The sequence below is a fragment of the Larimichthys crocea genome, chromosome VI (assembly GCF_000972845.2).
Source record: "Larimichthys crocea isolate SSNF chromosome VI, L_crocea_2.0, whole genome shotgun sequence".
NCBI classification, from domain to species: domain Eukaryota; kingdom Metazoa; phylum Chordata; class Actinopteri; family Sciaenidae; genus Larimichthys; species Larimichthys crocea.
The window spans coordinates 18,314,889-18,341,144 of NC_040016.1; the positions used below are offsets into that span (position 1 = coordinate 18,314,889).

Genomic DNA, 26,256 nt, shown 5'->3' on the forward strand with positions numbered 1-26,256 from the left:
ACTTTGGTCACTGTTAAGGGCTGTTAGCCTCTCCTTCACACGCAGTGCTAGAAAGTGATGTCAGTGACTGTATCTGCAAAACAGCATCCAAAAGAAACCACAGCAGTTGTAAATCCTGCAATACGCTGACTGAGAGCTGCAAGGTGTATACCTCACACAAAGAGACATATCTGAGACTATGAATGTCTGGTCTTGGTCTTGATTGGTTTCAACCCTTAAAGTCTTGGTCTTGTCTCAGTCTTGATACATTTTTAACTTGGTCTTGGGTTTAGCTCGGTCTTGACTACACTGAATGACGTTATGAGCTATATGTCAGTAGTAATATACATACACATACACCATATATATCTATATATGTATATGTAGAGGTTAGACTAAAATAAACTAGTTGAGAAGCAGAAATGTGAAGTTAACATACCAGAATAAAGATTTTTTTTGTTTGTAAATAGCTTGCACATTAGATTAGAAAGAATAGTGATTAGTTTCATTCTTTTATTTGTCTTGTAATGCTGATATTTACGCAAAGTGCCCATTTGAGTGACAGTGGCTATTAGCTTGAATATTTTGCTTAATAATGAACATCAGTAGATTTTTAACGGCCTGACATGTCCATATCTATCTAGGCTACAAGTATTTTTTATTTTAATGTATGCATTCAAATAAGGCTACTTTTGTGTTGTTTTTATCACATTCCCTGTAAACTTTATGAAGGATTAGTGTTTTCTCTTTTCCTACTGACTCCTTTGCAGGTTAGTGTTGTGTGCAGACACTAATGTGACAATTAATAAATCAAAAGAAGTATTTGGACACTTTAATTACACGTGCACACGCTGGACCGTGTTTTGGTGGAAGATCACGTGGTTTACAGGATTAAATGTCTGTGTGACGCACTGCCGCCGTCTCGTGGCTGAAATAAAGAAGAAAACGAGGCTACTTTTTGGCTACTTCGTACGAGTTGCCTTTTTTAGTCAGAAAAAATAGACAATGAAGCGTTTTTGACGTCATATTCCGATGAATAAGCGTCACCCGGTGTTGCTGCCGGTAAACCGCCCACACAGCACCGGAGAAGCGGATGACCCGTGCTGAGTTCACGGGCCCCATTTTAAACTCGTGTTTTCTATAACTGTGTTTCTAATGCAACTTTAAGTCTTTTAACAGCAGCGACACCTTGCTTAAGATATTAATGAATTAATTAAACAGTAACATTGAGGTGTGTCAGGCAACTCCACCCTGTGTTGTTATTGAACTTCATAACTTAGATTAACACGCATGCATTGTACACGTCGCCTTGCCGGAAACGCGGTTACCATGGCAAACGCTTGATGTTGTCGGTTCTCTCGCGTTTCCGACAGTACGTGAAGGCAGCACGGGGGGCATTGAAGTAGCCTCTCCAGCAAAAAAAAAAGAAAAGAAAAAAGTTACATTTGATCAGTTAAACGTTGTTTTAACGTTTGTGCTGACGGTTTATCGCGTCGTTTAGACAACAGAGACTCAACGTGAGACTTTGTGTTGTTTACTTCAGCTCTTTGGTCAATGTAACCAGAGATAAACCTCCAACTGAAATCTGGGAGAGCCAGTGGAGAGCAGATTGTATGGATGCGATGGGGCACGATGCTAGCCTGCTAACGAGCTGCTAAGGTAAGAGACTTTGTAAACTGTGAATGTTTTGTATTTAATGCTGCTTAACATTTAAAAATAAAATGTTCTGAGAGCGATAGTTTCAAAGTGTGGTGAAGAAGAGACACTAAAGCGACTTAACTAAACTGTGAGAAACCTTCAGAGTCGAGGCCCACGGCTGAAAGAGGCTGAGAGAGCGAACAGAGAATAATTAACAATAACACAACTTATTTAGTTTTATTCAACTCTAGTTATTCACACTAGACAACAGTCATGAAAAAGAAGCAGTCCCAGTTCCTACGGCTTCACATACTTCACCCATATAATAAATAAAAACATAAAATTGATTAAAAGATAATGAAAATAAAATAAAATAATAACGAAGAAGAATATAAGAAAATAAAAAATAAAAAAAAATGATAAAAAATAAAATGTATTTAAAAATTGATAATAAATAGAAATAAAATAATAAAAAAGAAAAAGAAAATAGATAAAAAAATTGATAAAATAAAACATTAATTGTTTAAAAAAAGATAAATAAATGAAATAAAATATAAAAAGAGAAATAATAATAAAATAGATAATAATAAAAACTAAAATTGATTCAAAAACAAAATAAAAAGTAGAAGTAAAAAAGTAAAACACAATAGTATAATAAAAAAAAATAGATAAAGTAATAAAAACACAACAACAAAATAGTCACACAGCAGTTTTGAGATGGTTGTGCACTTTGACGTCTAGAAACTCTATTAAAGGTTTCTCAAACTCCGCCGTCCTTCCCCTGGTTATAGAAGTCAGTTTTTCCCAACACAATATAAGATGCCGTCCCTTATCCACCACATGTGTCGAGACAAGACACAGTGATCATCCTAGTCCAAAGTCAATTAAAGCTGACTGTTTTACTCTGGGTATCTTTCTATACATCATCTGACACTTGGTTCAACACTAAAAGTCGTGCCAACTTTGTGTTTTGTTGTCACGTTGTTTTTTAGTGTTCAGATGAACATTACAGGTGGTTTTGTTCTTCATTGTCAGGTAACATGGAGGGGTTTTTTTTCTAGGTGAATTGTGACATTTTTCTGGATGTGTCTGTATAAATAGAGAAGCAAAGTTTATTAGACCATCATAAAATGAATGAAGTTATCTGATTGCACTGAGCGGCAGAGAAGTTCTGAGCCTGCAACATCCTCTTTCATTAGAAACCACACCTGAGAGGAACAATGGCAGGACTTCATGCTGTCTTGCACACATTAACTAGTTTTAACAGTATACTACCTATATGACACATCTTTACTAAATGGTTGTTAGGAGGCACATTGAAACCTGATCATCTGTTCTGACTTTAATCTCTCTAGAGGTTTTCTCCAGTGCAGCAGCCCTATTAGTCGGTGACTGATTCCTGTGCATTGAGATATCTCCCCTCTAACATTCCTGACTATTGACCTGAGGGCAAGGAGACCAAAGTGGCTTAACCCCCTGAAACCTCACTGACCTGCTGCTGCTGGGACAGTCATTACAGACTCATGCTGTGCAGCAAACTGTGTCCAAATCCATAAATTGTAGTAGAGACCAAAGTTTCCAGAGATGCCAATATGTCAGGTTACGGCTTCAATGAGTTCTGAGTAATCTGATTGTTTTCCTATTTTAAAGCTATATATATATAATATAAGTCTCCCTCTCTGTAACGGTGTTGATGTGTTTAAGCTTGTTCACTCCCAGCCACAGTTTTGGGGCTTGGCCACGGTTTTGAATAGACTTGATTTCGCCGTGGTGCACAAACTTCTAATTCACTAATCCACATCAGACACGCCACATCTTGCTCATTTGAGGTGCATGTAGTATTTTTTTTTTTTTTTCACGTCTTATTATAGCCAATTAAAGCCTTGAGGCAACATAAAGCTTAAGCTGGCTGCGTTCAGAGCGAGAGCTGCTTTGTTTGCCTTTTTAAAGCGTAGGATTTGCAGTGCATTAGTGTAACTTTATAGCACTTTTTTTTTTTTACCTTATTTAGCGTCATTACAGTGGAATAATCTATTAACACCTGGTTGAAGAACCAAGCTGCAAAATATTGAGGGATTGTGATCCCCTGGCAGCGATGGCTCTGCACACTGGCAGCAGTAGTCTAGCCGTACACTTATAAAGGACTCAGGAATGTAAAGAATTTGTTTTGCCAGCTGTGTGTTGGCTACACAAAGCCCTCTCTCGTCTCCCAGGGGCCGCTGGTTTATATAAACTACCCATGACATCCACCAACTGGCTGCGTTAAACGCTGGACGAGCGTCCGTGTTGAACATCAGTGTAGTGGGAAGCTGTTTTTAACTGGTGTTCACACCAGCACGTTGAACTTATCTGCACATTTGCTGTAATTACATTACAAGTGAAGTGTGTGAACTTCTCTTCAGCTCCTCTTAAAAAGACCAGTACTCCAGCACTGTGTATAACCACTTACTGTAGTTCCCCGAAACGGAAGAGATTGTTGCACTTCCCTGATATCTGATTTTAGGTCATCAAACTGCTTGCTATGCAGCCTGTTTACTCAAGACGTGGCTGCTGTTCTGGTGACCTTTATTTAAGTACACCTATCTGAAACTACTGCAATCTAATGCAACAGATGCAATAAACTTTCTGGGTTTTTTTTTAAAAGTGTTTGAGAAGCTGTTGATTCAGCTTTGCGTGATCATGTGTGAACACATCTTTGCATTTCTGTACTTCAGTGTCTGATCTTTGTCTGATCAGCTGACGTGCGTTAATATCAATCGATCAGTTGTGTTTTCCATTTTTGGCCTTGCTGATTACTTTACTATATACATTACTACATTGCGACGCTTTATCCAAGCGACTTACAGAGGATCTATTGGTAAAGTTATTGGTGGTTTAGGCTGCCAGTGCCCACTAGGGATGGGAGTTGATAAGATTTTACGATTCTGCTTAACGATTCGATTCTTTATCGATTCATTTGGGAAAAAAGGAAAACAAACAGTTTGATCAGCATCAACTTTGTTTAGTTAGAAGTATCACGACCTTACAAAACCAACAGTCAAAGAGGCTCACAGCCTATACGATGTGTAACTGTGGCAAGAAGCACATCGCGCTAACATGGTAGGAGTGTGTTACGTACCAGAGTTCACTTCCGTAGTAACAGAGCAGAGGTGGTCATGCCTGACAAAACACAACATTCATTTAAAAATATTGCATGTTGTGGGCGCAAATGTTTCTGCATGTTCGTCGTGTTCCCTCCCAACACCGTTATCTCCACTTTGCAATGATTGCAAGTCGCCCTGTTGCGTCTTTTTTGGTAAAATGCAGCCAAATTTGGAGCGTTGAACCGAGTGGGTGCCATTGTTTACTACTGATTGCACTGACGTGCGAAACTTGCGTAAGTTACATGCCGTAATTAGTCGTGCTTGCTGGATTGAGTGTGCGAACTTCTTGAGGAAGTTATGTGACGTATTCGGCTTTCTGAAATCGATAAGAGAATCGTTAGATAAACTGCCACGAATTGAAACACACAGACCGGTTCTCAACAAGAACCGGTTCTCGCTTCCCCTCCCTAAATACAGAGATCGGTGATCTGTTTAATGCATTGTAACCAAAATAAATACAACATAATCCAAATAATCAGACATGATATCAGACTGTATTGTTAAACGTGAAGGCATCTGTAAAATCTTCCCGGTTGTGCAGTTAAAGTTCGTGAACCTATAATTCTGTTGCTTTTTGGTGCCATGTCATTTGAGATCTGATTCTTGTGTGTCTGGGAATTGCTGGCCCTTTTTTTTGAGTGTCTGACCACCGACATTCCTTGAAAGCCAAAAGAATATTGAGATTCAGAATGAATGCGAGCCATGCAGTTACAGGCAGGTGCTGCCTCCGGGTCTCTTTAAATCATGCGGACTATCCCACCGACATGTGTTTCCCCCCTTTTTTTAGTGGAGGCAAAATGGGCAGGCACAGAAGGTCTTGGCACTGGTAGTCTGTAGTAGGTGAAGTTTAGAAGGTCTTTTCTAGTAAAGTTGTAAGTTTATAATTACCCTTTTCTTTTTTTACTGCCCCTTTGTCAACCAGGGATGGCAGCAGAAATTCATAGACCAGATATTTGATCTGTGACTGTTACAGGTTATTGTGAGAGGACATGAACAGTCGGTTATTAAGCCATAGATACTGATTACCAGTCCATAGAAGCAAGCTTTTATTGTATTAATGTTTGAAAGGAGGCTCAGACTCAGACAGAAGTTATTAACAATGAGAAAAAACTCTTTTGTGCTTAAGTGTGTGAACATACTCATATTTAATCTATCAAATTAATATTTTTAGATCGAAAAACAATCTCAGGTTGGAAGGTGATGCCTTCAATGCTTTTGTTTGGTCCCAAAAACACAGTTCACAAGCAAAAGATATTAATTCACTCTCATATAACTGAAGCTGGAAAGTTTGGCGCCCGTGTGTTTCTCCTGGGCCCTCGATCTTTAATAGTGCTTTTGTAAAGAGACGTGTTTTTTACTCAGGTTACCACCTCCGTCTTTTTAGGACACTAATAAGAGTATAGGGTAAATTTCTGTGTGTGTGTGTCATTGTTATTGACATAGTTTCAGACAGGAGTGCTGAGTTATATGACACTGACTCAAGGCGTCAGCCCGCTCTATGTGGCCACTCCTCTTCACCAGGCAGCGCTCTCTCAGTGGGCGAGTCTCTCATTCCTGTCCGGACTCCACACACGTTCAGGTCGGGATTTCTGAGGGAAAGAATTCCACCTTTTGGATTTTGACTGTTTTTTTTGTTTGTTTTTTTTTCAAAATGTTTCTCACCCAACAAAGAGGACTCTGAACTTTACAGCTGTGGGGGTATCATCAGTGTTTCCACATTTTTCACTTATTAATGTTTAGTTTGTCCCACCACAGTTTGATAATTAACTGAATACTTTTACACTTTAAAAAGTCATTCCACATTCTATAGTTATAAAGCAAACACCTGTGTGATACAGAAAACTAAAGAGGACAGGAGAGGTCAGGTCGAGGTTTAACCACGAGCAAACAGCAGCAAAGTTCTTCCAATAAATTAAACTCAGTATTTTATGAAGCAGGTCATTAAAAAAAGAAATCAAATGACACCAATAACCTGACTCATTTCTAATTTTAAACTTTGGTCACTGTTAAGGGCTGTTAGCCTCCGGTGATCCCTTCACACTCAGTGCTAGAAAGTGATTGTCAGTGACTGTATCTGCAAATCAGCATCCAAAAGAAAACACACAGCAGTCTGTAAATCCTGCAATACGCTGACTGAGAAGGCTGCAAGGTGTATACCTCACACAAAGAGACATATACTGAGACTATAGACTGTCTGGTCTTGGTCTTGACTTGGTCTCAACCCCTTAAAGTCTTGGTCTTGTCTCAGTCTTGATACATTTTTAATTTGGTCTCGGGTTTAGCTCGGTCTTGACTACACTGAATGACGTTATGAGCTATATGTAGTCAGTATATATACATACACATACACACATATATACATATATACATGTATATGTAGAGGTTAGACTAAAATAAACTAGTTGAGAAGCAGAAATGTGAAGTTAACATACCAGAATAAAGATTTTTTTGTTTGTAAATAGCTTGCACATTAGATTATAAAGAATAGTGATTAGTTTCATTCTTTTATTTGTCTTGTAATGCTGATATTTACAGCAAAAGTGCCCATTTGAGTGACAGTAGACTACTTTAGCTTGAATTTTTTAGCTTAAATAATAACCATCAGTAGGGTTTTAACGGCCTGAAATGTCCATATCTGTCTAGGCTACAATTTATTCATTTATTTATAATGTATGCATTCAAATAAGGCTACTTTTGTGTTGTCTTTATCACATTTACCTGTATAACTTTATGAAGGATTAGTGTTTTCTCTTTTCCTACTGACTCCTTTGCAGGATAAGTGTTGTGTGCAGACACTAATGTGACAATTAATAAATCAAAAGAAGTATCTGGACACTTTAAATTAACACGTTGTACACGCTGGACCGTGTTTTGGTGGAAGATCACGTGGTTTACAGGATTAAATGTCTGTGTGACGCACTGCCGCCGTCTCGTGGCTGAAATAAAGAAAGAAAACGAGGCTAATTTTTGGCTACTTCAGTACGAGTTGCCTTTTTTAGTCAGAAAAAATAGATAATGAAGCGTTTTTGACGTCATATTCCGATGAATAAGCGTCACACGGTGTTTGCTGCCGGTAAACCGCCCACACAGCACCGGAGAAGCGGATGACCCGTGCTGAGTTCACGGGCCCCATTTTAAACTCGTGTTTTCTAAAACTGTGTTTCTAAATGTAACTTTAAGTCTTTTAACAGCAGCGACACCTTGCTTAAGATATCAATGAATTAATTAAACAGTAACATTGAGGTGTGTCAGGCACTCCACCCTGTGTTGTTATTGAACTTTCATAACTTAGATTAACACGCATGCATATGTACACGTCGCCTTGCCGGAAACGCGGTTACCATGGCAAACGCTTGATGTTGTCGGTTCTCTCGCGTTTCCGACAGTACGTGAAGGCAGCACGGGGGGCATTGAAGTAGCCTCTCCAGCAAAAAAAAAAGAAAAGAAAAAGTTACATTTGATCAGTTAAACGTTGTTTTAACGTTTGTGCTGACGGTTTATCGCGTCGTTTAGACAACAGAGACTCAACGTGAAGACTTTGTGTTGTTTACTTCAGCTCTTTGGTCAATGTAACCAGAGATAAACCTCCAACTGAAATCTGGGAGAGCCAGTGGAGAGCAGATTGTATGGATGCAGATGAGGCACGATGCTAGCCTGCTAACGAGCTGCTAAGGTAAGAGACTTTGTAAACTGTGAATGTTTGTTATTTATTAATGCTGCTTAACAATTTAAAAAATAAATGTTCTGAGAGCCGATAGTTTCAAAGTGTGGTGAAGAGTGAGACACTAAAGCGACTTAACCAAACTTTGAGAAACTCTTCAGAGTCGAGGCCCAACGGCTGAAAGAGGCTGAGAGAGCGAAACAGATGAATAATTAAACATCAACACAACTTTATTTAGTTTTATTCAACTTTAGGTTTATTTCACACTTAGACAACAGTCATGAATAAAGAAGCAGTCCCAGTTTCCTCAAGACTTTTCACATACTTCACACATATTAGATAAAATAAAAAATAAAATTGATTAAAAAGATAATGAAAATTGAAATAAAAGAATAAAAAAGAAGAAATAATAATAGAAATAAAATAAACAGATAAAATAAAAATAAAATTTATTTTAAAAAATGGATAAATAAAATAGAAATAAAATAATAAAAAGAAAAAGAAATAGAAAATTAAATTGATAAAATAAAACATTAATTGTTTTAAAAAAAGATAAATAAAAAATAGAAATAAAATATAAAAAGAAGAATAAAATAAAAGATAAGAATAAAAAACTAAAATTGATTTAAAAGAAATAATAAAAAAGTAGTAACGAAAAAATAAAACCCCTAGTCATTAATAAAAAAAATAATTAGATAAAATAAATAAAACACAAACAACAAAATACGTCAACACAGCAGTTTTGAGATGCTTGTGCACTTTGAAGTCTAAGAAACTCTATTGAAGGTTTCTCAAACTCTGCAGTCCTTTCCCTGGTTATAAAGGTCCGTTTTTCCAAACACAATACAAGATGCCGTCTCCTTTATCCACACATGTGTCGAGACAAGACACAGTGATCACCCTAGTCCAAAGTCAATTAAAGCTGACTGTTTTTACTCAGGGTATCTTTCTATAACATCATCTGACACTTGGTTCAACACTAAAAGTCGTGCCAAACATTTGTGTTTTGTTGTCACGTTTGTTTTTAAGTGTTCAGATGAACATTACAGGTGTGTTTTGTCTTTATTGTCAGGTAACGTGGAGGGGTTTTTTTTTCTAGATGAATTGTGACATTTTTCTGGATGTGTCTGTATAAATAGAGAAGCAAAGTTTATTAGACCATCATAAAATGAATGAAGTTATCTGATTGCACTGAGCGGCAGAGAAGTTCTGAGCCTGCAACATCCTCTTTCATTAGAAACGCACACCTGAGAGGAACAATGGCAGGACTTCATGCTGTCTTGCACACATTAACATAGTTTTAACAGTATATCTACCTAATGACACATCATTTACTAAACGGTTGTTAGGAGGCACATTGGAAACCTGATCATATGTTCTGACTTTAATCTCTCTAGAGGTTTTCTCCAGCACAGCAGCCCTATTAGTCGGTGACGTGATTCCTGTGCATTGAGATATCTCCCCTCTCTACACATTCCTGACTATTGACCTGAGGGCAAGGAGACCAAAGTGGCTTAACCCCCTGAAACCTCACTGACCTGCTGCTGCTGCTGGGACAGTCATTACAGACTCATGCTGTGCAGCCAAACTGTGTCCAAATCCATAAAACTTGTAGTAGAGTCCTAAAGTTTCCAGAGATGCCAAATATGTCAGGTTACGGCTTCAATGAGTTCTGAGTAATCTGATTGTTTTCCTATTTTAAAGCTATATATATAAATGTCTCCCTCTCTGTAACAGTGTTGATGTGTTTAAGCTTGTTCACTCCCAGCCACAGTTTTGGGGCTTGGCCACGGTTTTAGAATAGACTTTGATTTGCGCCGTGGTGCACAAACTTCTAATTCACTAATCCACATCAGACACGCCACATCTGGACGCCTTGCTCATTTGAGGTGCATGTAGTATTTTTATTTTTTTTTTCACGTCTTTATTATAGCCAATTAAAGCCTTGAGGCAACATAAAGCTTAGAGCTGGCTGCGTTCAGAGCGAGAGCTGCTTTGTTTGCCTTTTTAAAGCCGTAGGATTTGCAGTGCATTAGTGTAACTTTATAGCACTTTTTTTAACTTTAATTTAAGCGTCATTACAGTGGAATAATCTATTAACACCTGGTTGAAAGAACCAAGCTGCAAAATATCGAGGGATAATGTGTGATCCCCTGGCAGCTGATGGCTCTGCACACTGGCAGCAGTAGTCTAGCCGTACACTTATAAAAGGACTCAGGAATATGTAAAGAATTTGTTTTGCCAGCTGCTGTGTTGGCTACACAAAGCCCTCTCTCTGTCTCCCAGGGGCCGCTGGTTTATATAAACTACCCATGACATCCAACCAACTGGCTGCTTTAACGCTGGACGATCGTCCGTGTTGAACATCGGTGTAGTGGGAAGCTGTTTTTAACTGGTGTTCACACCAAGCACGTTGAACTTATCTGCACATTTGCTGTAATTACATTACAAGTGAAGTGTGTGAACCTTCCCTCAGCTCCCTCTTAAAAAGACCAGTACTCCAGTACTGTTTGTATAACCACTTAACTGTAGTTTCCCACGAACGGAAGAGATTGTTGCACTTCCCTGATATCTGATTTTAGGTCATCAAACTGCTTGCTATGCAGCCTGTTTACTCAAGACGTGGCTGCTGTTCTCGTGACCTTTTATTAAGTACACCTATCTGAAACTACTGCAATCTAATGCAACAGATGCAATAAATCTTTCTGGGTTTTTTTTTTTAAGTTAGTTTAAGAAGCTGTTGATTCAGCTTTGCGTGATCATGTGTGAACACATCTTTGGGATTTCTGTACTTCAGTGTCTGATCTTTGTCTGATCAGCTGACGTGCATTAATATCAATCGATCAGTTGTGTTTTCCCATTTTTGGCCTTGCTGATTACTTTACATTATTACATTACATTTAGCAGATGCTTTTATCCAAAGCGACTTACAGAGGATCTATTGGTAAAGCTTTATTGGAGGTGGCTTTAGGCTGCCAGTGCCCACTAGGGATGGGAGTTGATAAGATTTTTACGATTCTGCTTAACGATTCGATTCTCTTATCGATTCTCATTTGGGGAAAAAAAGGAAAACAATCAGTTTGATCAGCATCAACTTTGTTTAGTTAGAAGTATCACGACCTTACAAAACCAACAGCGAGGTCAAAAGAGGCTCACAGCCTAGTAACGATGTGTAACTGTGGCAAGAAGCACATGGCGCTAACATGGTAGGCAGTGTGTTACGTACCAGAGTTACCTTCCGTAATAACCGCAGAGGTGGTCATAGCCTGACAAAAACACAACATTCATTTAAAAATATTGCATGTTGTGTGCGCAAATGTTTCTGCATGTTTGTCGTGTTCCCTCCCGACGCTGTTATCTCCATTTTGCAATGATTGCAAGTCGCCCTGTTACCATCTTTTTTGGTAAAATGCAGCCAAACTTTGGAGCGTTTGAACCGAGTGGGTGCCATTGTTTACCACTGATTGCACTGCACGTGCGAAACTTGTATAAGTTACATGCCGTAATTAGTCGTGCTTGCTGGATTTGAGTGTGCGTAACTTCTTGCAGAAGTTATGTGACGGGCTTTCTGAAATCGATAAGAGAATCGTTAGATAAACTGCCAAACGAATTGAAACACACAGAACCGGTTCTCAACAAGAACCAGGTTCTCGATTCCCATCCCTACATATACAGAGATTGGTGATCTGTTATAATGCATTGTAACCAAAATAAATACAACATAATCCAAATAATCAGACATGATATCAGACTGTATTGTTAAACGTAAAGGCATCTGTAAAATCTTCCCGGTTGTGCAGTTAAAGTTCGTGAACCTATAATATCTGTTGCTTTTTGGTGCCATGTCATTTGAGATCTGATTCTTGTGTGTCTGGGAATTGCTGGCCCTTTTTTTGAGTGTCTGACCACCGACATTCCTGGAAAGCCAAAATGAATATTGAGATTCAGAATGAATGCGAGCCATGCAGTTACAGAGCAGGTGCTGCCTCCGGGTCTCTGTAAATCATGCGGACTATCCCACCGACATGTGTTTCCCCCCTTTTTTTAGTGGAGGCAAAAATGGGCAGGCCACAAAAGGGTCTTGGCACTGGTAGTCTGTAAGTAGGTGAAGTTTAGAAGGTCTTTTCTAGTAAAGTTGTAAGTTTATAATTACCCTTTTTTTTTTTTTTTACTGGCCCCTTTGATCAACCAGGAGATGGCAGCAGAAATTCATAGACCAGATATTTGATCTGTGAACTGTTACAAGTTATTGTGAGAGAGACATGAACAGTCGGTTATTAAGCCATAGATACTTGATTAACCAGTCATAGAAGCAAGCTTTTATTGTATTAATGTTTGAAAGGAGACTCAGACAGAAGTTATTGACAAGTTTGAACAATGAAAAAAACTCTTTGTGTGCTTAAGTGTGTGAACATACTCATTATTAATCTATCAAATTAATAATTTTTAGGTCGAAAAACAATCGCAGGTTGGAAGGTGATGCCTTCAAATGTCTTGTTTGGTCCCAAAAACACAGTTCACAAGCAAAAGATATTCAATTCACTCTCATATAACATGAAGAAAAGCTGGAAAGTTTGGCGCTCGTGTGTTTCTCCTGGGCCCTCGATCTTTAATAGTGCTTTTGTAAAGAGACGTGTTTTTTTACCACCTCCGTCTTTTTAGGACACTAATAAGAAGTATAGGGTAAATTTCTGTGTGTGTGTGTCATTGTTATTGACATAGTTTCAGACAGGAGTGCTGAGTTATATGACACTGACTCAAGCGTTCAGCCCGCTCTATATGTGGCCACTCCTCTTCACCAGGCAGCGCTCTCTCAGTGGGCGAGTCTCTCATTCCTGTCCGGACTCCACACACGTTCAGGTCGGGATTTCTGAGGGGAAAGAATTCACACTTTTGGATTTTTACTGTTTTTTGTTTTTTTTTCCAAAAGTTTCTCATCACGTAAGTAAATTCTTCAGGTTTGTCCAGTCATGCACTGTAAGCCTTTTTAAAGTCACCTGGGTGAATTTCATGTGGAGTGACTGTCATTGTGTTATTTCACACAAAGTATGTCAGTGTGCTGTGTTTGTTTTGTATGTGGCACTTAAACTGACACTTGACTATGTATAATAGGGGAAAACACCTTCAGCTGGTGTTTCATAGTTCAGAACAGTTTCATTACACTTTCCTTCAGGGTAGAAACAACTTGTTCCCCGTTTATATATTTTGTATTGAGTGTTTTATTTCTCTAAACTCCCTATACTTACGTGTTTGTGTTTGTTCGTACATAGACTAAATTGTTGGGAATATAACACACAACAGAAATGTTTGACACAGATAAAATATGTCAAGATGCTACTTTAGTAGTAGTTTGTTCCTTTGGTGTGTTGAGACTCTGCTGCAGTTTCAGGGGGATTTCAGTTCACTTTGAACTGCTGAGTGGGAAACTGAAAACACTCCGGGACTTAAAGTACAGCCTGCCTTTGTGTGTATATTGTTGGATGTACGTGTTACTTGATGTGTAAAGTACTGTATTAAATCATCATATTTTTCAGTTCTGAAACAATTTGTTGTTCGTTTAAGTAATTCATCAGGCAGATGGTATTCTGATTTCAGCCTTTTAGATATGAAGATATGCTGCTTTTGTCTGTGTCGTTTTGGACTGTTTTACTCACTAGGATTTAAAAAACAACAACTTGAAGCCGTCACAAATCAAATTCAATCAACCAATCAGCATAAATGTGTTGATTATTAATGAACCGTTGTTGTTATCAAATCGATCGGCGGTGTGATAACATTATCTGCTGCTTGTAGGTTAACACTGTGTAAAAACGTCTGTGCCAACCTGACCAAATTTAGTATTTTTTGTTTTAATTATTGTTTTTTGCCCAGAGTACCCGTGGATACTAAACATTTCTGTGAGACCTAACACGAGTTGTGATAACATTTCTTCCCAAACTGAGTCAGATTGATTATTGTGTGGTGTGGTAAGTGTGCATCAGCAGATAGATTTGCAAACACAGCAGCAAATTATCAGTGCGTTGGAGTTGCGAAGGCTCCAGTCACAATCATGTGAGCCGTGTGGAGGATATGTCATGTTCCTGCCATGTTCAGCATGATAATAGGATACTTTTTATAGATCCCTGTATTCCTGGATGTCACCATTTGTCTGGATCAATATACAGGGTGGAAAAAACTTCATCTCATCTTGTTGTTCCTCAAAGCAGCGAGTGCTTTAAAACGTCCTACTGCTAGCTGAGGTCCACCTCCCATGTGGGTTGGTATGCAGCCGCTACCACATTCCAGTATTGTCTTGGTTAATAATCTAACCGGCGAGTTTCACAGTTTTTTTTTTATTTCACACCGGCTGAGTATATGGCTCCCTGCTCCCTGAGCTTCTTATCTAAAGGAATGAGATAATGCTGGTCATATGACATCAGAGACATAACAAACAGGAAACACCCCAGACTTAGCAACATGTACGTGTAGTCATGCTGTGAGAGACTATGACTACACCTGACTGCGGGGTCAAGAAGGCAAGTCACACCTGAATCACCACAAGTTACAGGTCAGAAAGTTGAGTAATGGGGCAGTGTTTGGAAAGCTTGTGTTAATGCAAAGTTGGTTTTTGGATCTTGACTTTTGTTTGTGGCCCGGTGACTAGTTGCTTGTAATCCCACTTTATAATCCAGGCGTTATTTTTATGTTTCCAAACTCCTAGATGGACTCCCAGAGGCCCTTTTTGTCGATACGTCACACACACACGCACACACACACAAGTCATTCATTCATGAAGAGTGGAAATTTGACTTTACAATGAATGCTAAAACTCCCAATTGAACTTTCCAGGAAATGGTGAACGTCGACATTACCCACTGAAGAACAGCAACAGGAAGTCGATCTACTGACATGGAGGGCAACGGAGAGATCAGTGACACCGACAGCGGCATCATCCTTCACTCAGGTATTTAGTCTGTCACTTGTAGTAGCACAGCTGTCAACATCACAAACATTTCTACGTTACATGATACACTGATGTTGTATTCACCAACATCCTCGTCGAGGATACATTTAGAAACGTCTCGGTGTGCAACGGCTTACAGTCGTGGATGTGATCATTTATGGTTGTTGTAGTTCACTACGGCAAGGTTTACATCAGCGGCAATGGAAACATATCAGCAGATTGTCTTTATTGAAAAGTGGATTTAAGTAGGGATCGCCTCGTTTCTTTTCTTCGTTTGGATTACACACGGATTTAATTCACGTAGCTCGCTCACTCACTGTTGAAACTAAGCACACAGCTTTTGTAACTCTCGGTAATCTTATCTCAGCACTTTCAAATGACCTCAGACAGAAGACAAATAACCCAATCGAGTTCAATTAAAACATATATGTAGATATGAAAGAAGTAAGCAGAGGCCCTTTTGTGAACAGCGTGACAGATGGTCAATACCTTAACATGCCTACATCAACAGTCATGAGTTAGTCGTATTGTTCTTTAGGTGTGGTCATCTGTCATGTGACCAAGCTGTTGGTCCTTCCTCTCACTGATCAACGTTTTGACTTCTGGCACAGTTCACCTCTTTCTTATTGAATCGGTCACGCTTGTGCTTCACTCAATATTTCACCAAATTACATCCCCCTTTGAAGAACGACAAAAACCACAGCAACGTTGCATCGAGTTAACAACTACTCCTGTAATCCTCTTGGCAACAGAGCTCTCAATCATGTCCTCAATGTACTGTCTACATTCTTAAATCAACTTCCTCACTCCAGCACACACCAAATTTAATTTGTTTTAGGTAGTAATTACAGCCAGTTGAGGAAAGAAAAAGTGCAAGTCATCTGCTTTTATTAAAGAAAACAACTTCTGCAAAACATCTGCAGAAAGTCAGGCAGAGGCTGAAATCCACGTGGGCCCTTGTGACTTTGTGCCAGGATAGTTAAATAAGGATTTTTTTTTTTATTCAAAACAATCCTGATACCTACATTTCCCACAATGCAACTCGTCTGCAGCCAGTTCGGTGTGTGGATGTTCAGCTCAGACCTCAGAGTTACGTGCCACTGAGGTCAGATAAGCTCCACACTTCCAGATTTTATTCGTTTACGAACTTGTTCGTCTTCCACCTTATTCGGCATGGCATGCATAAAATCTCGAGTTTATCAGCTCCCCTCTGTAGTTGCAACACGTTTTATCCTATGTTTAATCATAATATGCAGGCGTACTCTCTTTAAGATCTGTAAACAGATTTTTGATGCGTAAACTTGGTGGAATTCAGGAGAAAGTTCAGCCCTCTCGCCAGTGCCAGTGTAGAAATGAAACAATCTCTCTATTAATTGATTAGTTGACTGACAGAAAATGAACTAGCAGTAATCTGTCAGTAATCTTTTTAAAGCATAAATGCCAAAAATCTTCTGTTGTTTTTTTTTATCCGTTTTAATTTTTTTTCTTTTAAAACCTGATAAATTTCTGACTTTGTTCTGTGGATTTTTAAAAAGTTTGAAATGGACTGTTCATCAAACTCAACAAGCAGTTTGACGGTTTTAACCGATGCCACTCGAGTGAATATATTTATATTTTCTTATTCTGGGTTGCCACAGTCAACTTTATGAAAGTCACAAAATGACGTCCTCTCTACAATATTTCTTCGGTCCGGTCCTACGGTAACAATTCACCGCAAACTCTGGCTGTCTTGTTTTTTTTCTGCGTCCAGCTGTGTCTGCTGATTAGTTCTGGCTTTTCTGAAATTCCTCGCCGCCCTAATTGAGCCACGTGATGTCTCCCCTATACAATGAAAAAGTGTCGATCTGCAAAGAATGGGGGGTTTGTCACTCTAGGAAGAGGAATGCTTTAGCCTATTGTGGTGCTGTCACGCTTCTTTCCTGTCGCACCTCCCGACATTTATAAATACCTGCAGGGTCTCTGTTAATAATCTCTGAAGGTATGCGCCGCTCGGTGCATTTTTCCTGAAGCCACTCCTGTGGACCTGAGACTAATGTTAATGTCATTAGTCACCAAGGCTGCAGACAGCATCGCTCAAACACTCGCACATTGTTTATATATGAAGATCCCGCCATTCACTTCTGCATGCCACTAATGAAAACAACGATAAAAACAAAAGGTACACGCTGTTCAGTGTCGTCATTGTGTTGTCTGCAGTGGCCTCGGGAGTCCGTCTGATGCAGGACGATGAAAGTGCACTTACTGATTGAAAACGTGTACGGTAGCCATCGTATGAGCATGCCAGAGTATTTACAGTGATCTGGAATATTAGTTATTATTTAAATGCTCAGATACGACATGTGTTTCTTTTCTTCTGCATGTTTTGATTCTTTAAACAGTTGGCTCAGTAGCAAATCGATACTTAAACACTTAAACTAAACAAAACACCTCTTAGTACAATTCAGCAGCACTAAAACAGCTACAGAGTTGAATCAATATCGCTGTGTGGCCGATGTCAAACAAAAACTAAACATGATAAGCTCCATAAAAGGAAGCATTTATTGCAGGGCTTCTGTATTGGACTGCAAAAGATTCAGCAGTGTGCGGCAGCTCTACAGAGAATTAATAAATTGTTGTTTGGTTCTATATTTAATGAATAAACAATTCAAGGCAATTATCGGGAGAAAATAATGTGTCTTCTATCATTAACTTAACTATCTTCTTGGTTTTCGAGCTATAGATCAGGTTAAAGTGTTAAAATGTTTTTACATTTATAGACTAAACAACATTGAAAGCATCCATTAGTTTAATTTTACTGAAGTTTTCTTTATGTTTTATGTTTAACAGTCACATTTCAGTCCTCAGATGAGTCCATATGTTTCTCTCCTGTTTCGCTACACAGGCTCTGACAGCCCGACCACTCACACAAAGGATGTGACCACACACACACGGGCCATGAAGCTCAAACACCAGGCTCTCCAAGACCGACTGGAGATCTGCATACTGGAGCTGAAGAAACTCTGCATCCGAGAAGCCGTGAGTAACAGTTTACTGCAAATCAACGAACCGACAGTTCACCACAATAAAAACATGAAATTAAAAACATCTAACAGAAAAACTGAGCCACGTAATCACGATAATCTAAGTTTTAATAAAGGTTTGAGTAGACCTAGACAAAGTAAAACAATACCAGACAATTATTACGTAATTAGGCACCATGTGACAACATGTACTTCATATTTCGTATGATTCAGCACCTGTTAAGATCAAATAGGTGGGGTTAGTGCAGGATGACGATTCGATGACACATTTTATTGCATGTTAACAAAGTAACCTGGTAAGGAACTTTTCCAAATTTTCCAGGCCATACTTTTATTTTTGAGCCAGCAGATTGATGCCAGATTCCAGGAAAATCGTAGCTTGGGTTTGTTTTTTTGTTGTTTTTTAAATGTTAAACAATGTAAAATTGGTGTTTTCGGTTCAGTTCCAGTAGTTCAAAGCGATGCCTTAGTGAACACGGAGGTCCGACAAACCGATGCATTTTTAGATTTGGCTTGATTAGCTTCAACATGGCCTTAATGTCACGGCGGTTAACTCCAGTCTGGAACTCCGCTGAGAAGAAATAAAAGGTCCCTTTAATCTCTCCTCCTGTCCTTTGTGACAGTATTATTTTGGCTCTCAACCACCAAGCAAGAGCAAACATCATCCCCTTTTCCTTTCAGACACATTGTGTAGTTAAAATTAGACCACGCGATGTGGCTGCGTTGACATTTCTTTTAATGTATCATAGCTTTTGAAGAGGTATCCTGGTGGTTCAGCTGACCAAAGTGATTTCAGACCTCTGAATCACGTCACGCTTCCATTTTCAGACTTTTCCTGCGTCTTTTCTCTCTCCGTCAACGATCAAGTAACAACTAGAATTTGCAACATGAAGTCATTTCGAAACAGGACGCATGTTCCTTTAGGAGTATCTCAGCCATGCGTCAGTGCTCCGGGGTAAAATCCCACAACTGATCATTCTTTCCTGTTGACACTCGGGCTGGGCACTCGTGTTAGGACATGCTTAGGTGAACTAATGGCAGGCATCATGACTCTACCTGCGTTCAGTGACAAAAGAACAACTAATCTTATTGGCTCTACTTAAGTTTTTGTCTGTCTGCAAAGGTGGCTGACGAAAAGTGACTCAAAGCCACAGAGTTTTTTAGGACTGTTCTGTCAGCAGTGGCGCGCTGTGGCGTTCTTGGATTTGGATTTGACAGATAACTTGAGTGAGAAAGTGATACCCAAAGAATGTGTTGTGAAAGGAAATCTCTGCAAACGCAGAATTGTGCAACAGATTCCTCGTACCTATACGCCTCGACATGTAAGGAGAGCAGAATATGATACTTTCAAATTTTAAGACTGCCACCGGCATGGGGGAATAAACTCTGTGAGGAGATGTGTGTTTTTATTTGAACAATTAATCTGAAAGTATTTATTAGGGTTTGAAAAGATCTCTTTATTTTGATTTAGTGTATCAAACCAGGATGTATCTTCAGAAAAATAAACTGTTAGTGCCAAGTTCAAATGTGACTTTATGGAAATTTGGATTAGTGATATTTTTCGTTGTTGTTCAGGAGTTGACAGGCCGACTGCCAGATGATTACCCGCTACTGCCAGGAGAGAAGCCTCCGCAGATTCGCAGACGTATCGGAGCTGCGTTTAAACTGGACGAACAAAGCATCCCTCAAGGAGCGGAGGTATGAACAACTTTTAGAGGCTGCGAGTGTCATTTTTAAACGTGTAAAGCTCAGAGAGTCACACTGTCGTCTGCCTTAACTTATCGCAGGAGTCAGAACTGAGCTTGGTGGACGCCGAGCTGGCACTTCAGATGAAGATATTCGAGGCAGCGCGCAAACTCTGCGATGAGCATCACCTGAGTAAAGCCGTCAGAAAGAGCCGGATACAGCAGTGCAAGAGAGAGGAGAACAAACTCAAGACGCTGCAAGAGTCTGCCTTTCAGCTGCGCCTGGAGCACGGCCGATCATCACCACTCCCTGCTTTTAATATTGCACAACAAGGTGAGGCGCCTGGCTCGGACTAGAAGATAGTATGACGTCAGATCCCTTTCAGAGTCACCTGTGGATAGAAAATGTGATTTTCACTGAACAGTCTTTGTAGATTTGTAGAAATGTATCATTTCATACGTCACATATATCAAAGTCTGCTTTTGTCTTTCAGATTTTGGTACGTCTGATGACAGCTCGCTGTCTGATTCTGTAGTGCAGGATGAAGGTAAGACTCAATATCTCCGAATGGGAAAGCTGTTTCAGTTTCTTGTTGATAATATTAAAAGCAAAAGCAATACTTTGTAGTTTAAAAACAAAGAAATGTTTGCTGCAGTTAAGTGAATCATGAAACATCCTGGAAGTCTTGAACACTCATAGTTTCTCTTATATATGTTTATCAATCCTCTTCTAACTAGATAATTTCTTTTCTTCAGAGGTCACAAGCCAGTGTTCACAGCTGTCCTCAGGACTCCCCTACCCAGGAGAGACTGACCCTCCCCAGCCTCCCCCTGTGTCCTCACAGTCTTTCGTAAACGCCTCCTACTTGTCTCCAATTGTGGCTCCACAAGCCCTGCCGCTGACCCCATGCCAGTCCCCCCATCCGAGCATCGACTCAACAATGAGTTTAACCTCGAGCCCTGCGTACGACCCTCCTCCCATCCAGCACTCCCCGTGGACGGAGTCTAGTCTTGACCAACCTTACCAGAAGAGCAAGAAGTCGCGCTCCAAGACAAGGTAACGCAGAGACCATCCATCATGAGTCCTTTCCTGTTCGTCCAGTTTTTAAGTTTTGGAAATGTCAGAGTGGTTTGTGACTCTTGGACTCTAGCGATCTGTGTGAAATACAGATTTTATGGCTACTAGTAGTGTTTGCTGATAATGCAGACAACACGGAGCGGCATTAATCAGTGCTGCTCCTCGAAGTCATCTCCAGTACAGGCCCTCTTGTTCCTGTTCTTTATCACACAGTAATTGTCGCTGGTCTTCATGAAAGTGCAACACCGCCCTCTACTTTTGCACAGGTGCTACAACAGTCAGTGGGAAGAGCCTATACAGAGCTAGGCAGCATTAAATACTTTACTACCCAGTAGCCTGTAGCTGTAATAAAAATGTGTGATAACCTGCATCATACAATAACTTCTGTTGCCGTCTGTCATCATGAAATAACTCTGGATAAGTGCGTCAGTTTTTGTGGATTCATCGACAGAAAAACAAAACTTGACGTGTCTGTTGCTGCTGTTTTTTGTCTGTTCAGCAGTCCAGCCAAGAGTGAGTTGTTGCCGCCGTTGGAGGCTTGCTTAGCACAGTCTGCTCTGCCAGTGCAACTCTCCCATCTGAAGCTGAGCCGCACCCAGTCGAGCAGCACACCCTCCACGCCAGAGATGCGTGTGCACAGACATCTGTCCCTCAGGTTAGCCACACCTCAAACACATCTACAGTACTGTATGTCAGCAGCACGCCTCTGCCAGGCCTGTGACTGTGAGATAGCCGTACTAATGCAACAGCATATCTGGTGTGTTTTTCACAGGTTATCCAACCCTGAATCTCCATTTGAAAAGGACCGCGGACGCACCAGAGGTCCAAGGAGGCGACTGACAGAATACGCGATAACTTTACCGGAGACCCCCCCTCCTGGGGTGAATTATGGAAACCTTGCTAGCTCTGAAGACAGCAACTCTGAACACTCATTTTCATCCTACAACAGCTCACCATGTCAGGAGTTTCCCTGTGATTTGCCAAAGCAATATCAGCCTGCATTCCCGCCCTCAGTTGGCAACTATGGACCTCAAGGCTTCCCACGCACTGGCTTTTACCATAATCCCAGGCACCAGTCCAGTCCCAGTTTTCACAAAGCCTATTATAATGAAGAAATGGTCTACCCACCTGATCAAGACTTGGCTCAGAGCTATTACGCCCAGCAGGCTCCCTCTCCTTCCAGCAGATATGAGTATTGGTATAAAGACCCCGCTGTGCCTCACCAGAGAGCACAGAGGCCTTTGGTTCCTGAAATCAGACTCTCCCCCTCCCCGACTCAATGGGACCATCCACACTACCGCTCCGGTGGTCTCCCGCAACAAGTAGTGAATGAACAACTCAAGTCATGGCACCGGCGCAGCCAGCTCAAAGCCCCGAGGTCCCGATCTCTGGACAGGCAGGGAGCAGTCCGAGTTAAAAGCGTCACAGCTCGGGAGTCGACCGGCTACCAAACTCAGAAGTGCCACGAACAGGTAAGCAGACAAAATGTCTTTGTCTAACAGTCTGCCAGTCAACATTACTAACAGTTTGTCTGTGACTCTCAATGAATGGAATAATACACAAATGGAAATCACAGCTCGTTACACGCCAAAGAAAACACATTTAGGATTACATACTTATTTGACCTGAAACCAACTATTTCCCTTGTTCTTTTTGTTTTTCTTAATAGACTTGGTAATGGGTGTTGTTTTGGTTTTATTCATGTATTTTTAATATACAACAGTCACGCCAAGAATCTGAAGGTTTGTTGGCATGACAAGCAGGAAAAAAAAACACCAAAGTCAGCCCTCTTCTATCTTGTCTCGTAGAAGTAATCGAAGAGATGTTTGCCTTGTTTTTCTAAATGTATGACAGAATCAGGTGTTTTTTTTAGTCTATGTGAAAACGACAATAATATAAAATACAGAGAAACATGCACTTTATTTTCATATTTGAAATTTAGAATAGAGACGGCAAGTTTATTAAACTGGTGTTAGATTGTTGTGGCTGTAACTTTTCTGATAGTATGTCTATTTTTTTTTGTACCCAGTTTCATTCATTTTTAAAAATGCAATCACATCTGTCAAAGTCCAAGTGGATACAGCAGAAATTGATTGAGAATTGATATTATTCACTCACATTAAGTATAAGTCATGTAGAATTTAGACCTGAAGTCCTGATGGGATGTACAAGATGAAATGTATGTTGTTTTATATCTTAACGTCTAAAAGTATTCTTGCTTTCGTCTGTCGCTGACCTTCAGGTTATCCAAAGAAGAACTCTCCAAAGAGCTGCAGATGACGCTCAAGGGCACTGGATGGTAGATGATGGCTCTCACTATGTAAGTCAAGTGTGACCCAAAGCCACCTGAACATGGACCATGCTGAACATGTTAACTGCAGCTGCATTCATTCCCGGTTAACCAAAGTTAAGTAGTTTTGGGGGAGAAATCAAGTCAGATTAACTGTTGTCCATGAGCAAAGTTCACAGCGTCCTGTTTACCTGCCTGCATGTCGGATCTGTAGAGGGCGGGATGGAAAAAAAACTGGAATCTCTGACAGTGTGATGGAGTCAGACAAAACCACAAACTACGGCCTGAATCAAACTGACGCAGTCACAGTGAAGCTGATTGCAGAGCAGAGTTAAAACTAGCTGTCGCTTTTGTCTTGTTTTGTACTCGGAGTTACAAATGTGGTACTGAACTAAATGCTTGTTAAATGTCATGAACTGAAAAGGGGACAAATTATTTTTATCACCGAGCGCTGTTTTAACCTGCAGCTGCGGTTTGCAAACGAGTTGTCCCGGAAATCTGCTGCCAGCACCAAACAGGTTATTTAGTTTCTCAACAGATTTTATCACCGTTGTAGAGTTTCTGTGTCGCGACATACAGGATCATCTTGATATTTGATATCCTAAGCAGTTAGAAATGAAAATGGCATTTGGCAGCTGAGCGGTTGGAGACGACAGGAACGCAGAAATATCCACAGAATTGCACATTTTAGGTTTAGATCATGAGAGTCGTCAGTGTTTAAAATAACTAACAATCAGGCCAATGCCGAAGCTTATGGTACTTAATCACACAACACAGAGCTGCATTAGATGGCTGGCTGTAGCCAAAACACACTACTAAATACCACTAATTTATGTAATTAACTTTTTGCAGTTTAGATGTTGAAGTGCTTCTTTCACCTAGCTGTCTGAAGGAAATGAATTCATTGTAAAATAATGTAAATGAGCAGCATATTCTTTCTTTTTCTTTTTTTTAAACTACAATTCATGTATAATGTTTCCTTAATTGAGTCACCGTGTTAATGAACTTGAGCTGCTTAACTTTGAGATTGATCAAATGTGTCTTGTTTTTATACTTACACGTGTCTGTGGCTGTGCCAGTTAACTTGAATTACTAACGGACTTAATCAACTAGCTGAAACTAGATATTAACGTAATCACGTGACGTATAAGGTAGCAAATTGAGACAGTGCTTGGCAGCTATTGAGGTTTAAAATGTCCTGAGCGTGAACATAATCTTTGAGTGTCTGCGTCTGTGCACGAGTGTCCGAGACGGCAGATCACGAGCCAACGATTCAAACTGTCGAGGTGAACTGTGTTCAAAACATTTCCCATGTGTGATTCACAAGCTTTTAGATCATTTGAGGGTGGGAGAAAATTACTGCAAATTCAACCACAGCTACACACTGACGGGTCTCTCACAGTGATCTATTTATGTGTTAATTTATTGAGGTTTGCACCATCGGACTCATGGAACTTGAAATAAAAGAAGATGTGGACCTGAGTTTGCAGAATCTAGCAGCAGTAAAGACAAAACAAAACAAAAAAAACAATCATGTTACCTTGTGTGCCTCTTTTTTACTGTCTTTTTTATTTTTATTTATCAGTTAAAGTAGTTTAAGTGGACCTAATAATACTGTGTTATGTTGCTGTTGAAAAAATCTGTGAAAATGTTTTCCCTGTGGAAGAAAATAAAGAGTAATGTTGTATCATGTTGAGTTTCATTTTCTTTTATCACCATTATTTCAGTGTAAAAGCCCTCGTATGGGCCTTTTTAGACAAGTCACTGTAGGAAAAACTAAATAAATAATGAAGTTTATGATGTCAGAATTCCTTTTCATTGCTTCAGTTTCATAGACGTGGTACATGCTGGCTCATGTCTTATAGAACAGATTCATCGTTACAGTTTTATAATGTAACACCTGAGCTTTTTCTACCTGAGAAGTCAAAATGTTTCTCTTGGGAAAAGAACCTATTGTCTGCGCTCAGCTCATGCTTTAATATTGGCATCTCTGCCTGGCTTTGCAACGTGTACACACCTGAGAGGTGTGTTCCTAATGTAGGTGATTATTTGTCAAAGAAATGCTTCATGAAAAAAAGGTTTTGGTAAAGCTTTTAAACCATCGACTGTTGTTGGGAGAAGTTTGATGGATTATTACTGTAAACGGTCATGTGAACTATCTCATTTGATGGATTATTACTGTAAACGGTCATGTGAACTATCTCATATTTTAAATGCCTGAAGCTTCATTCTCATAATTATTTATCTTGGATTGTCTTTTTTTTTTTTGTTGACACAACGAAGCATTTGAACCTCTAAGAACATAACTGCTGGTGTTATATCTGTAGATGTGACACAAAATATGACTTTCTAAAAGAGCAAGAGTGATTTAAAGCGTTTTAAACTTAAATGTTCACAGACTTTGCATCACTCATCACTCATCCACGGGATTCATATGATACCAGAAATAAACATTTAATCACTGGGGGAAAAAAAGACTTAAAAAGTTACAGCTAGTCTCCTGCATGCAGGGTACCGCAGATCTGGAACGAGCTCGATGAGAGTTTAAAAATGGTGAAATCCATCTTCAAGAAAAAGCTGAAAATGAAACAGATTAATTCTTATACAGAGAGCTGCAACCTCTGATAAAGCTACTGTTGGTATGTATGTATAGGTTGTTTAATGTCTGTTAATGTTCCATGTAGTGTATTGTCTTGTTTTTGTCTCCCTCAATAAGCTTTAGATAGCTTCTATGGGAGACCTGATTCACACACAGGTATACAATCTTCTTTTCTTTTAAGTTTAAATAATGATAATTAGTGGATGTTAATATGTTGTGT

General features: G+C 39.7%; 1 protein-coding gene across 3 annotated transcripts; it reads left to right on the forward strand.

Annotated features, from left to right (window-relative positions):
- Positions 1-8,091: 8,091 nt before the first annotated feature.
- inavab (innate immunity activator b) lies at positions 8,092-25,129 on the forward strand. 3 transcript variants are annotated; one of them, XM_010753449.3, is made up of 10 exons: positions 8,092-8,433; positions 15,250-15,364; positions 18,246-18,379; positions 19,960-20,082; positions 20,172-20,403; positions 20,564-20,617; positions 20,826-21,126; positions 21,650-21,802; positions 21,920-22,619; positions 23,390-25,129. In XM_010753449.3, the coding sequence occupies exons 2-10, from the start codon at positions 15,310-15,312 to the stop codon at positions 23,480-23,482; spliced, it is 1,845 nt and encodes a 614-aa protein (XP_010751751.2). In that variant the 5' UTR covers positions 8,092-8,433; positions 15,250-15,309; the 3' UTR covers positions 23,483-25,129. The 3 variants fall into 3 exon arrangements, with proteins under 3 accessions (XP_010751751.2, XP_010751750.2, XP_027135378.1); XM_010753448.3 differs by having other exon boundaries at positions 8,093-8,433; positions 21,647-21,802; XM_027279577.1 differs by lacking the exon at positions 8,092-8,433 and adding an exon at positions 13,249-13,362 and having other exon boundaries at positions 21,647-21,802.
- Positions 25,130-26,256: the final 1,127 nt, after the last annotated feature.

What these genes read in the sequence shown, in the direction of transcription:
- inavab (XM_010753448.3), top strand. Translation starts at nt 15,310, where the DNA reads ATGGAGGGCAACGGAGAGATCAGTGACACCGACAGCGGCATCATCCTT. An exon ending in TTCTGTAGTGCAGGATGAAG is followed by an intron (nt 20,618 to 20,825) that starts GTAAGACTCAAT and finishes TCTTTTCTTCAG; the next exon opens with AGGTCACAAGCCAGTGTTCA. An exon ending in CACAGACATCTGTCCCTCAG is followed by an intron (nt 21,803 to 21,919) that starts GTTAGCCACACC and finishes TGTTTTTCACAG; the next exon opens with GTTATCCAACCCTGAATCTC.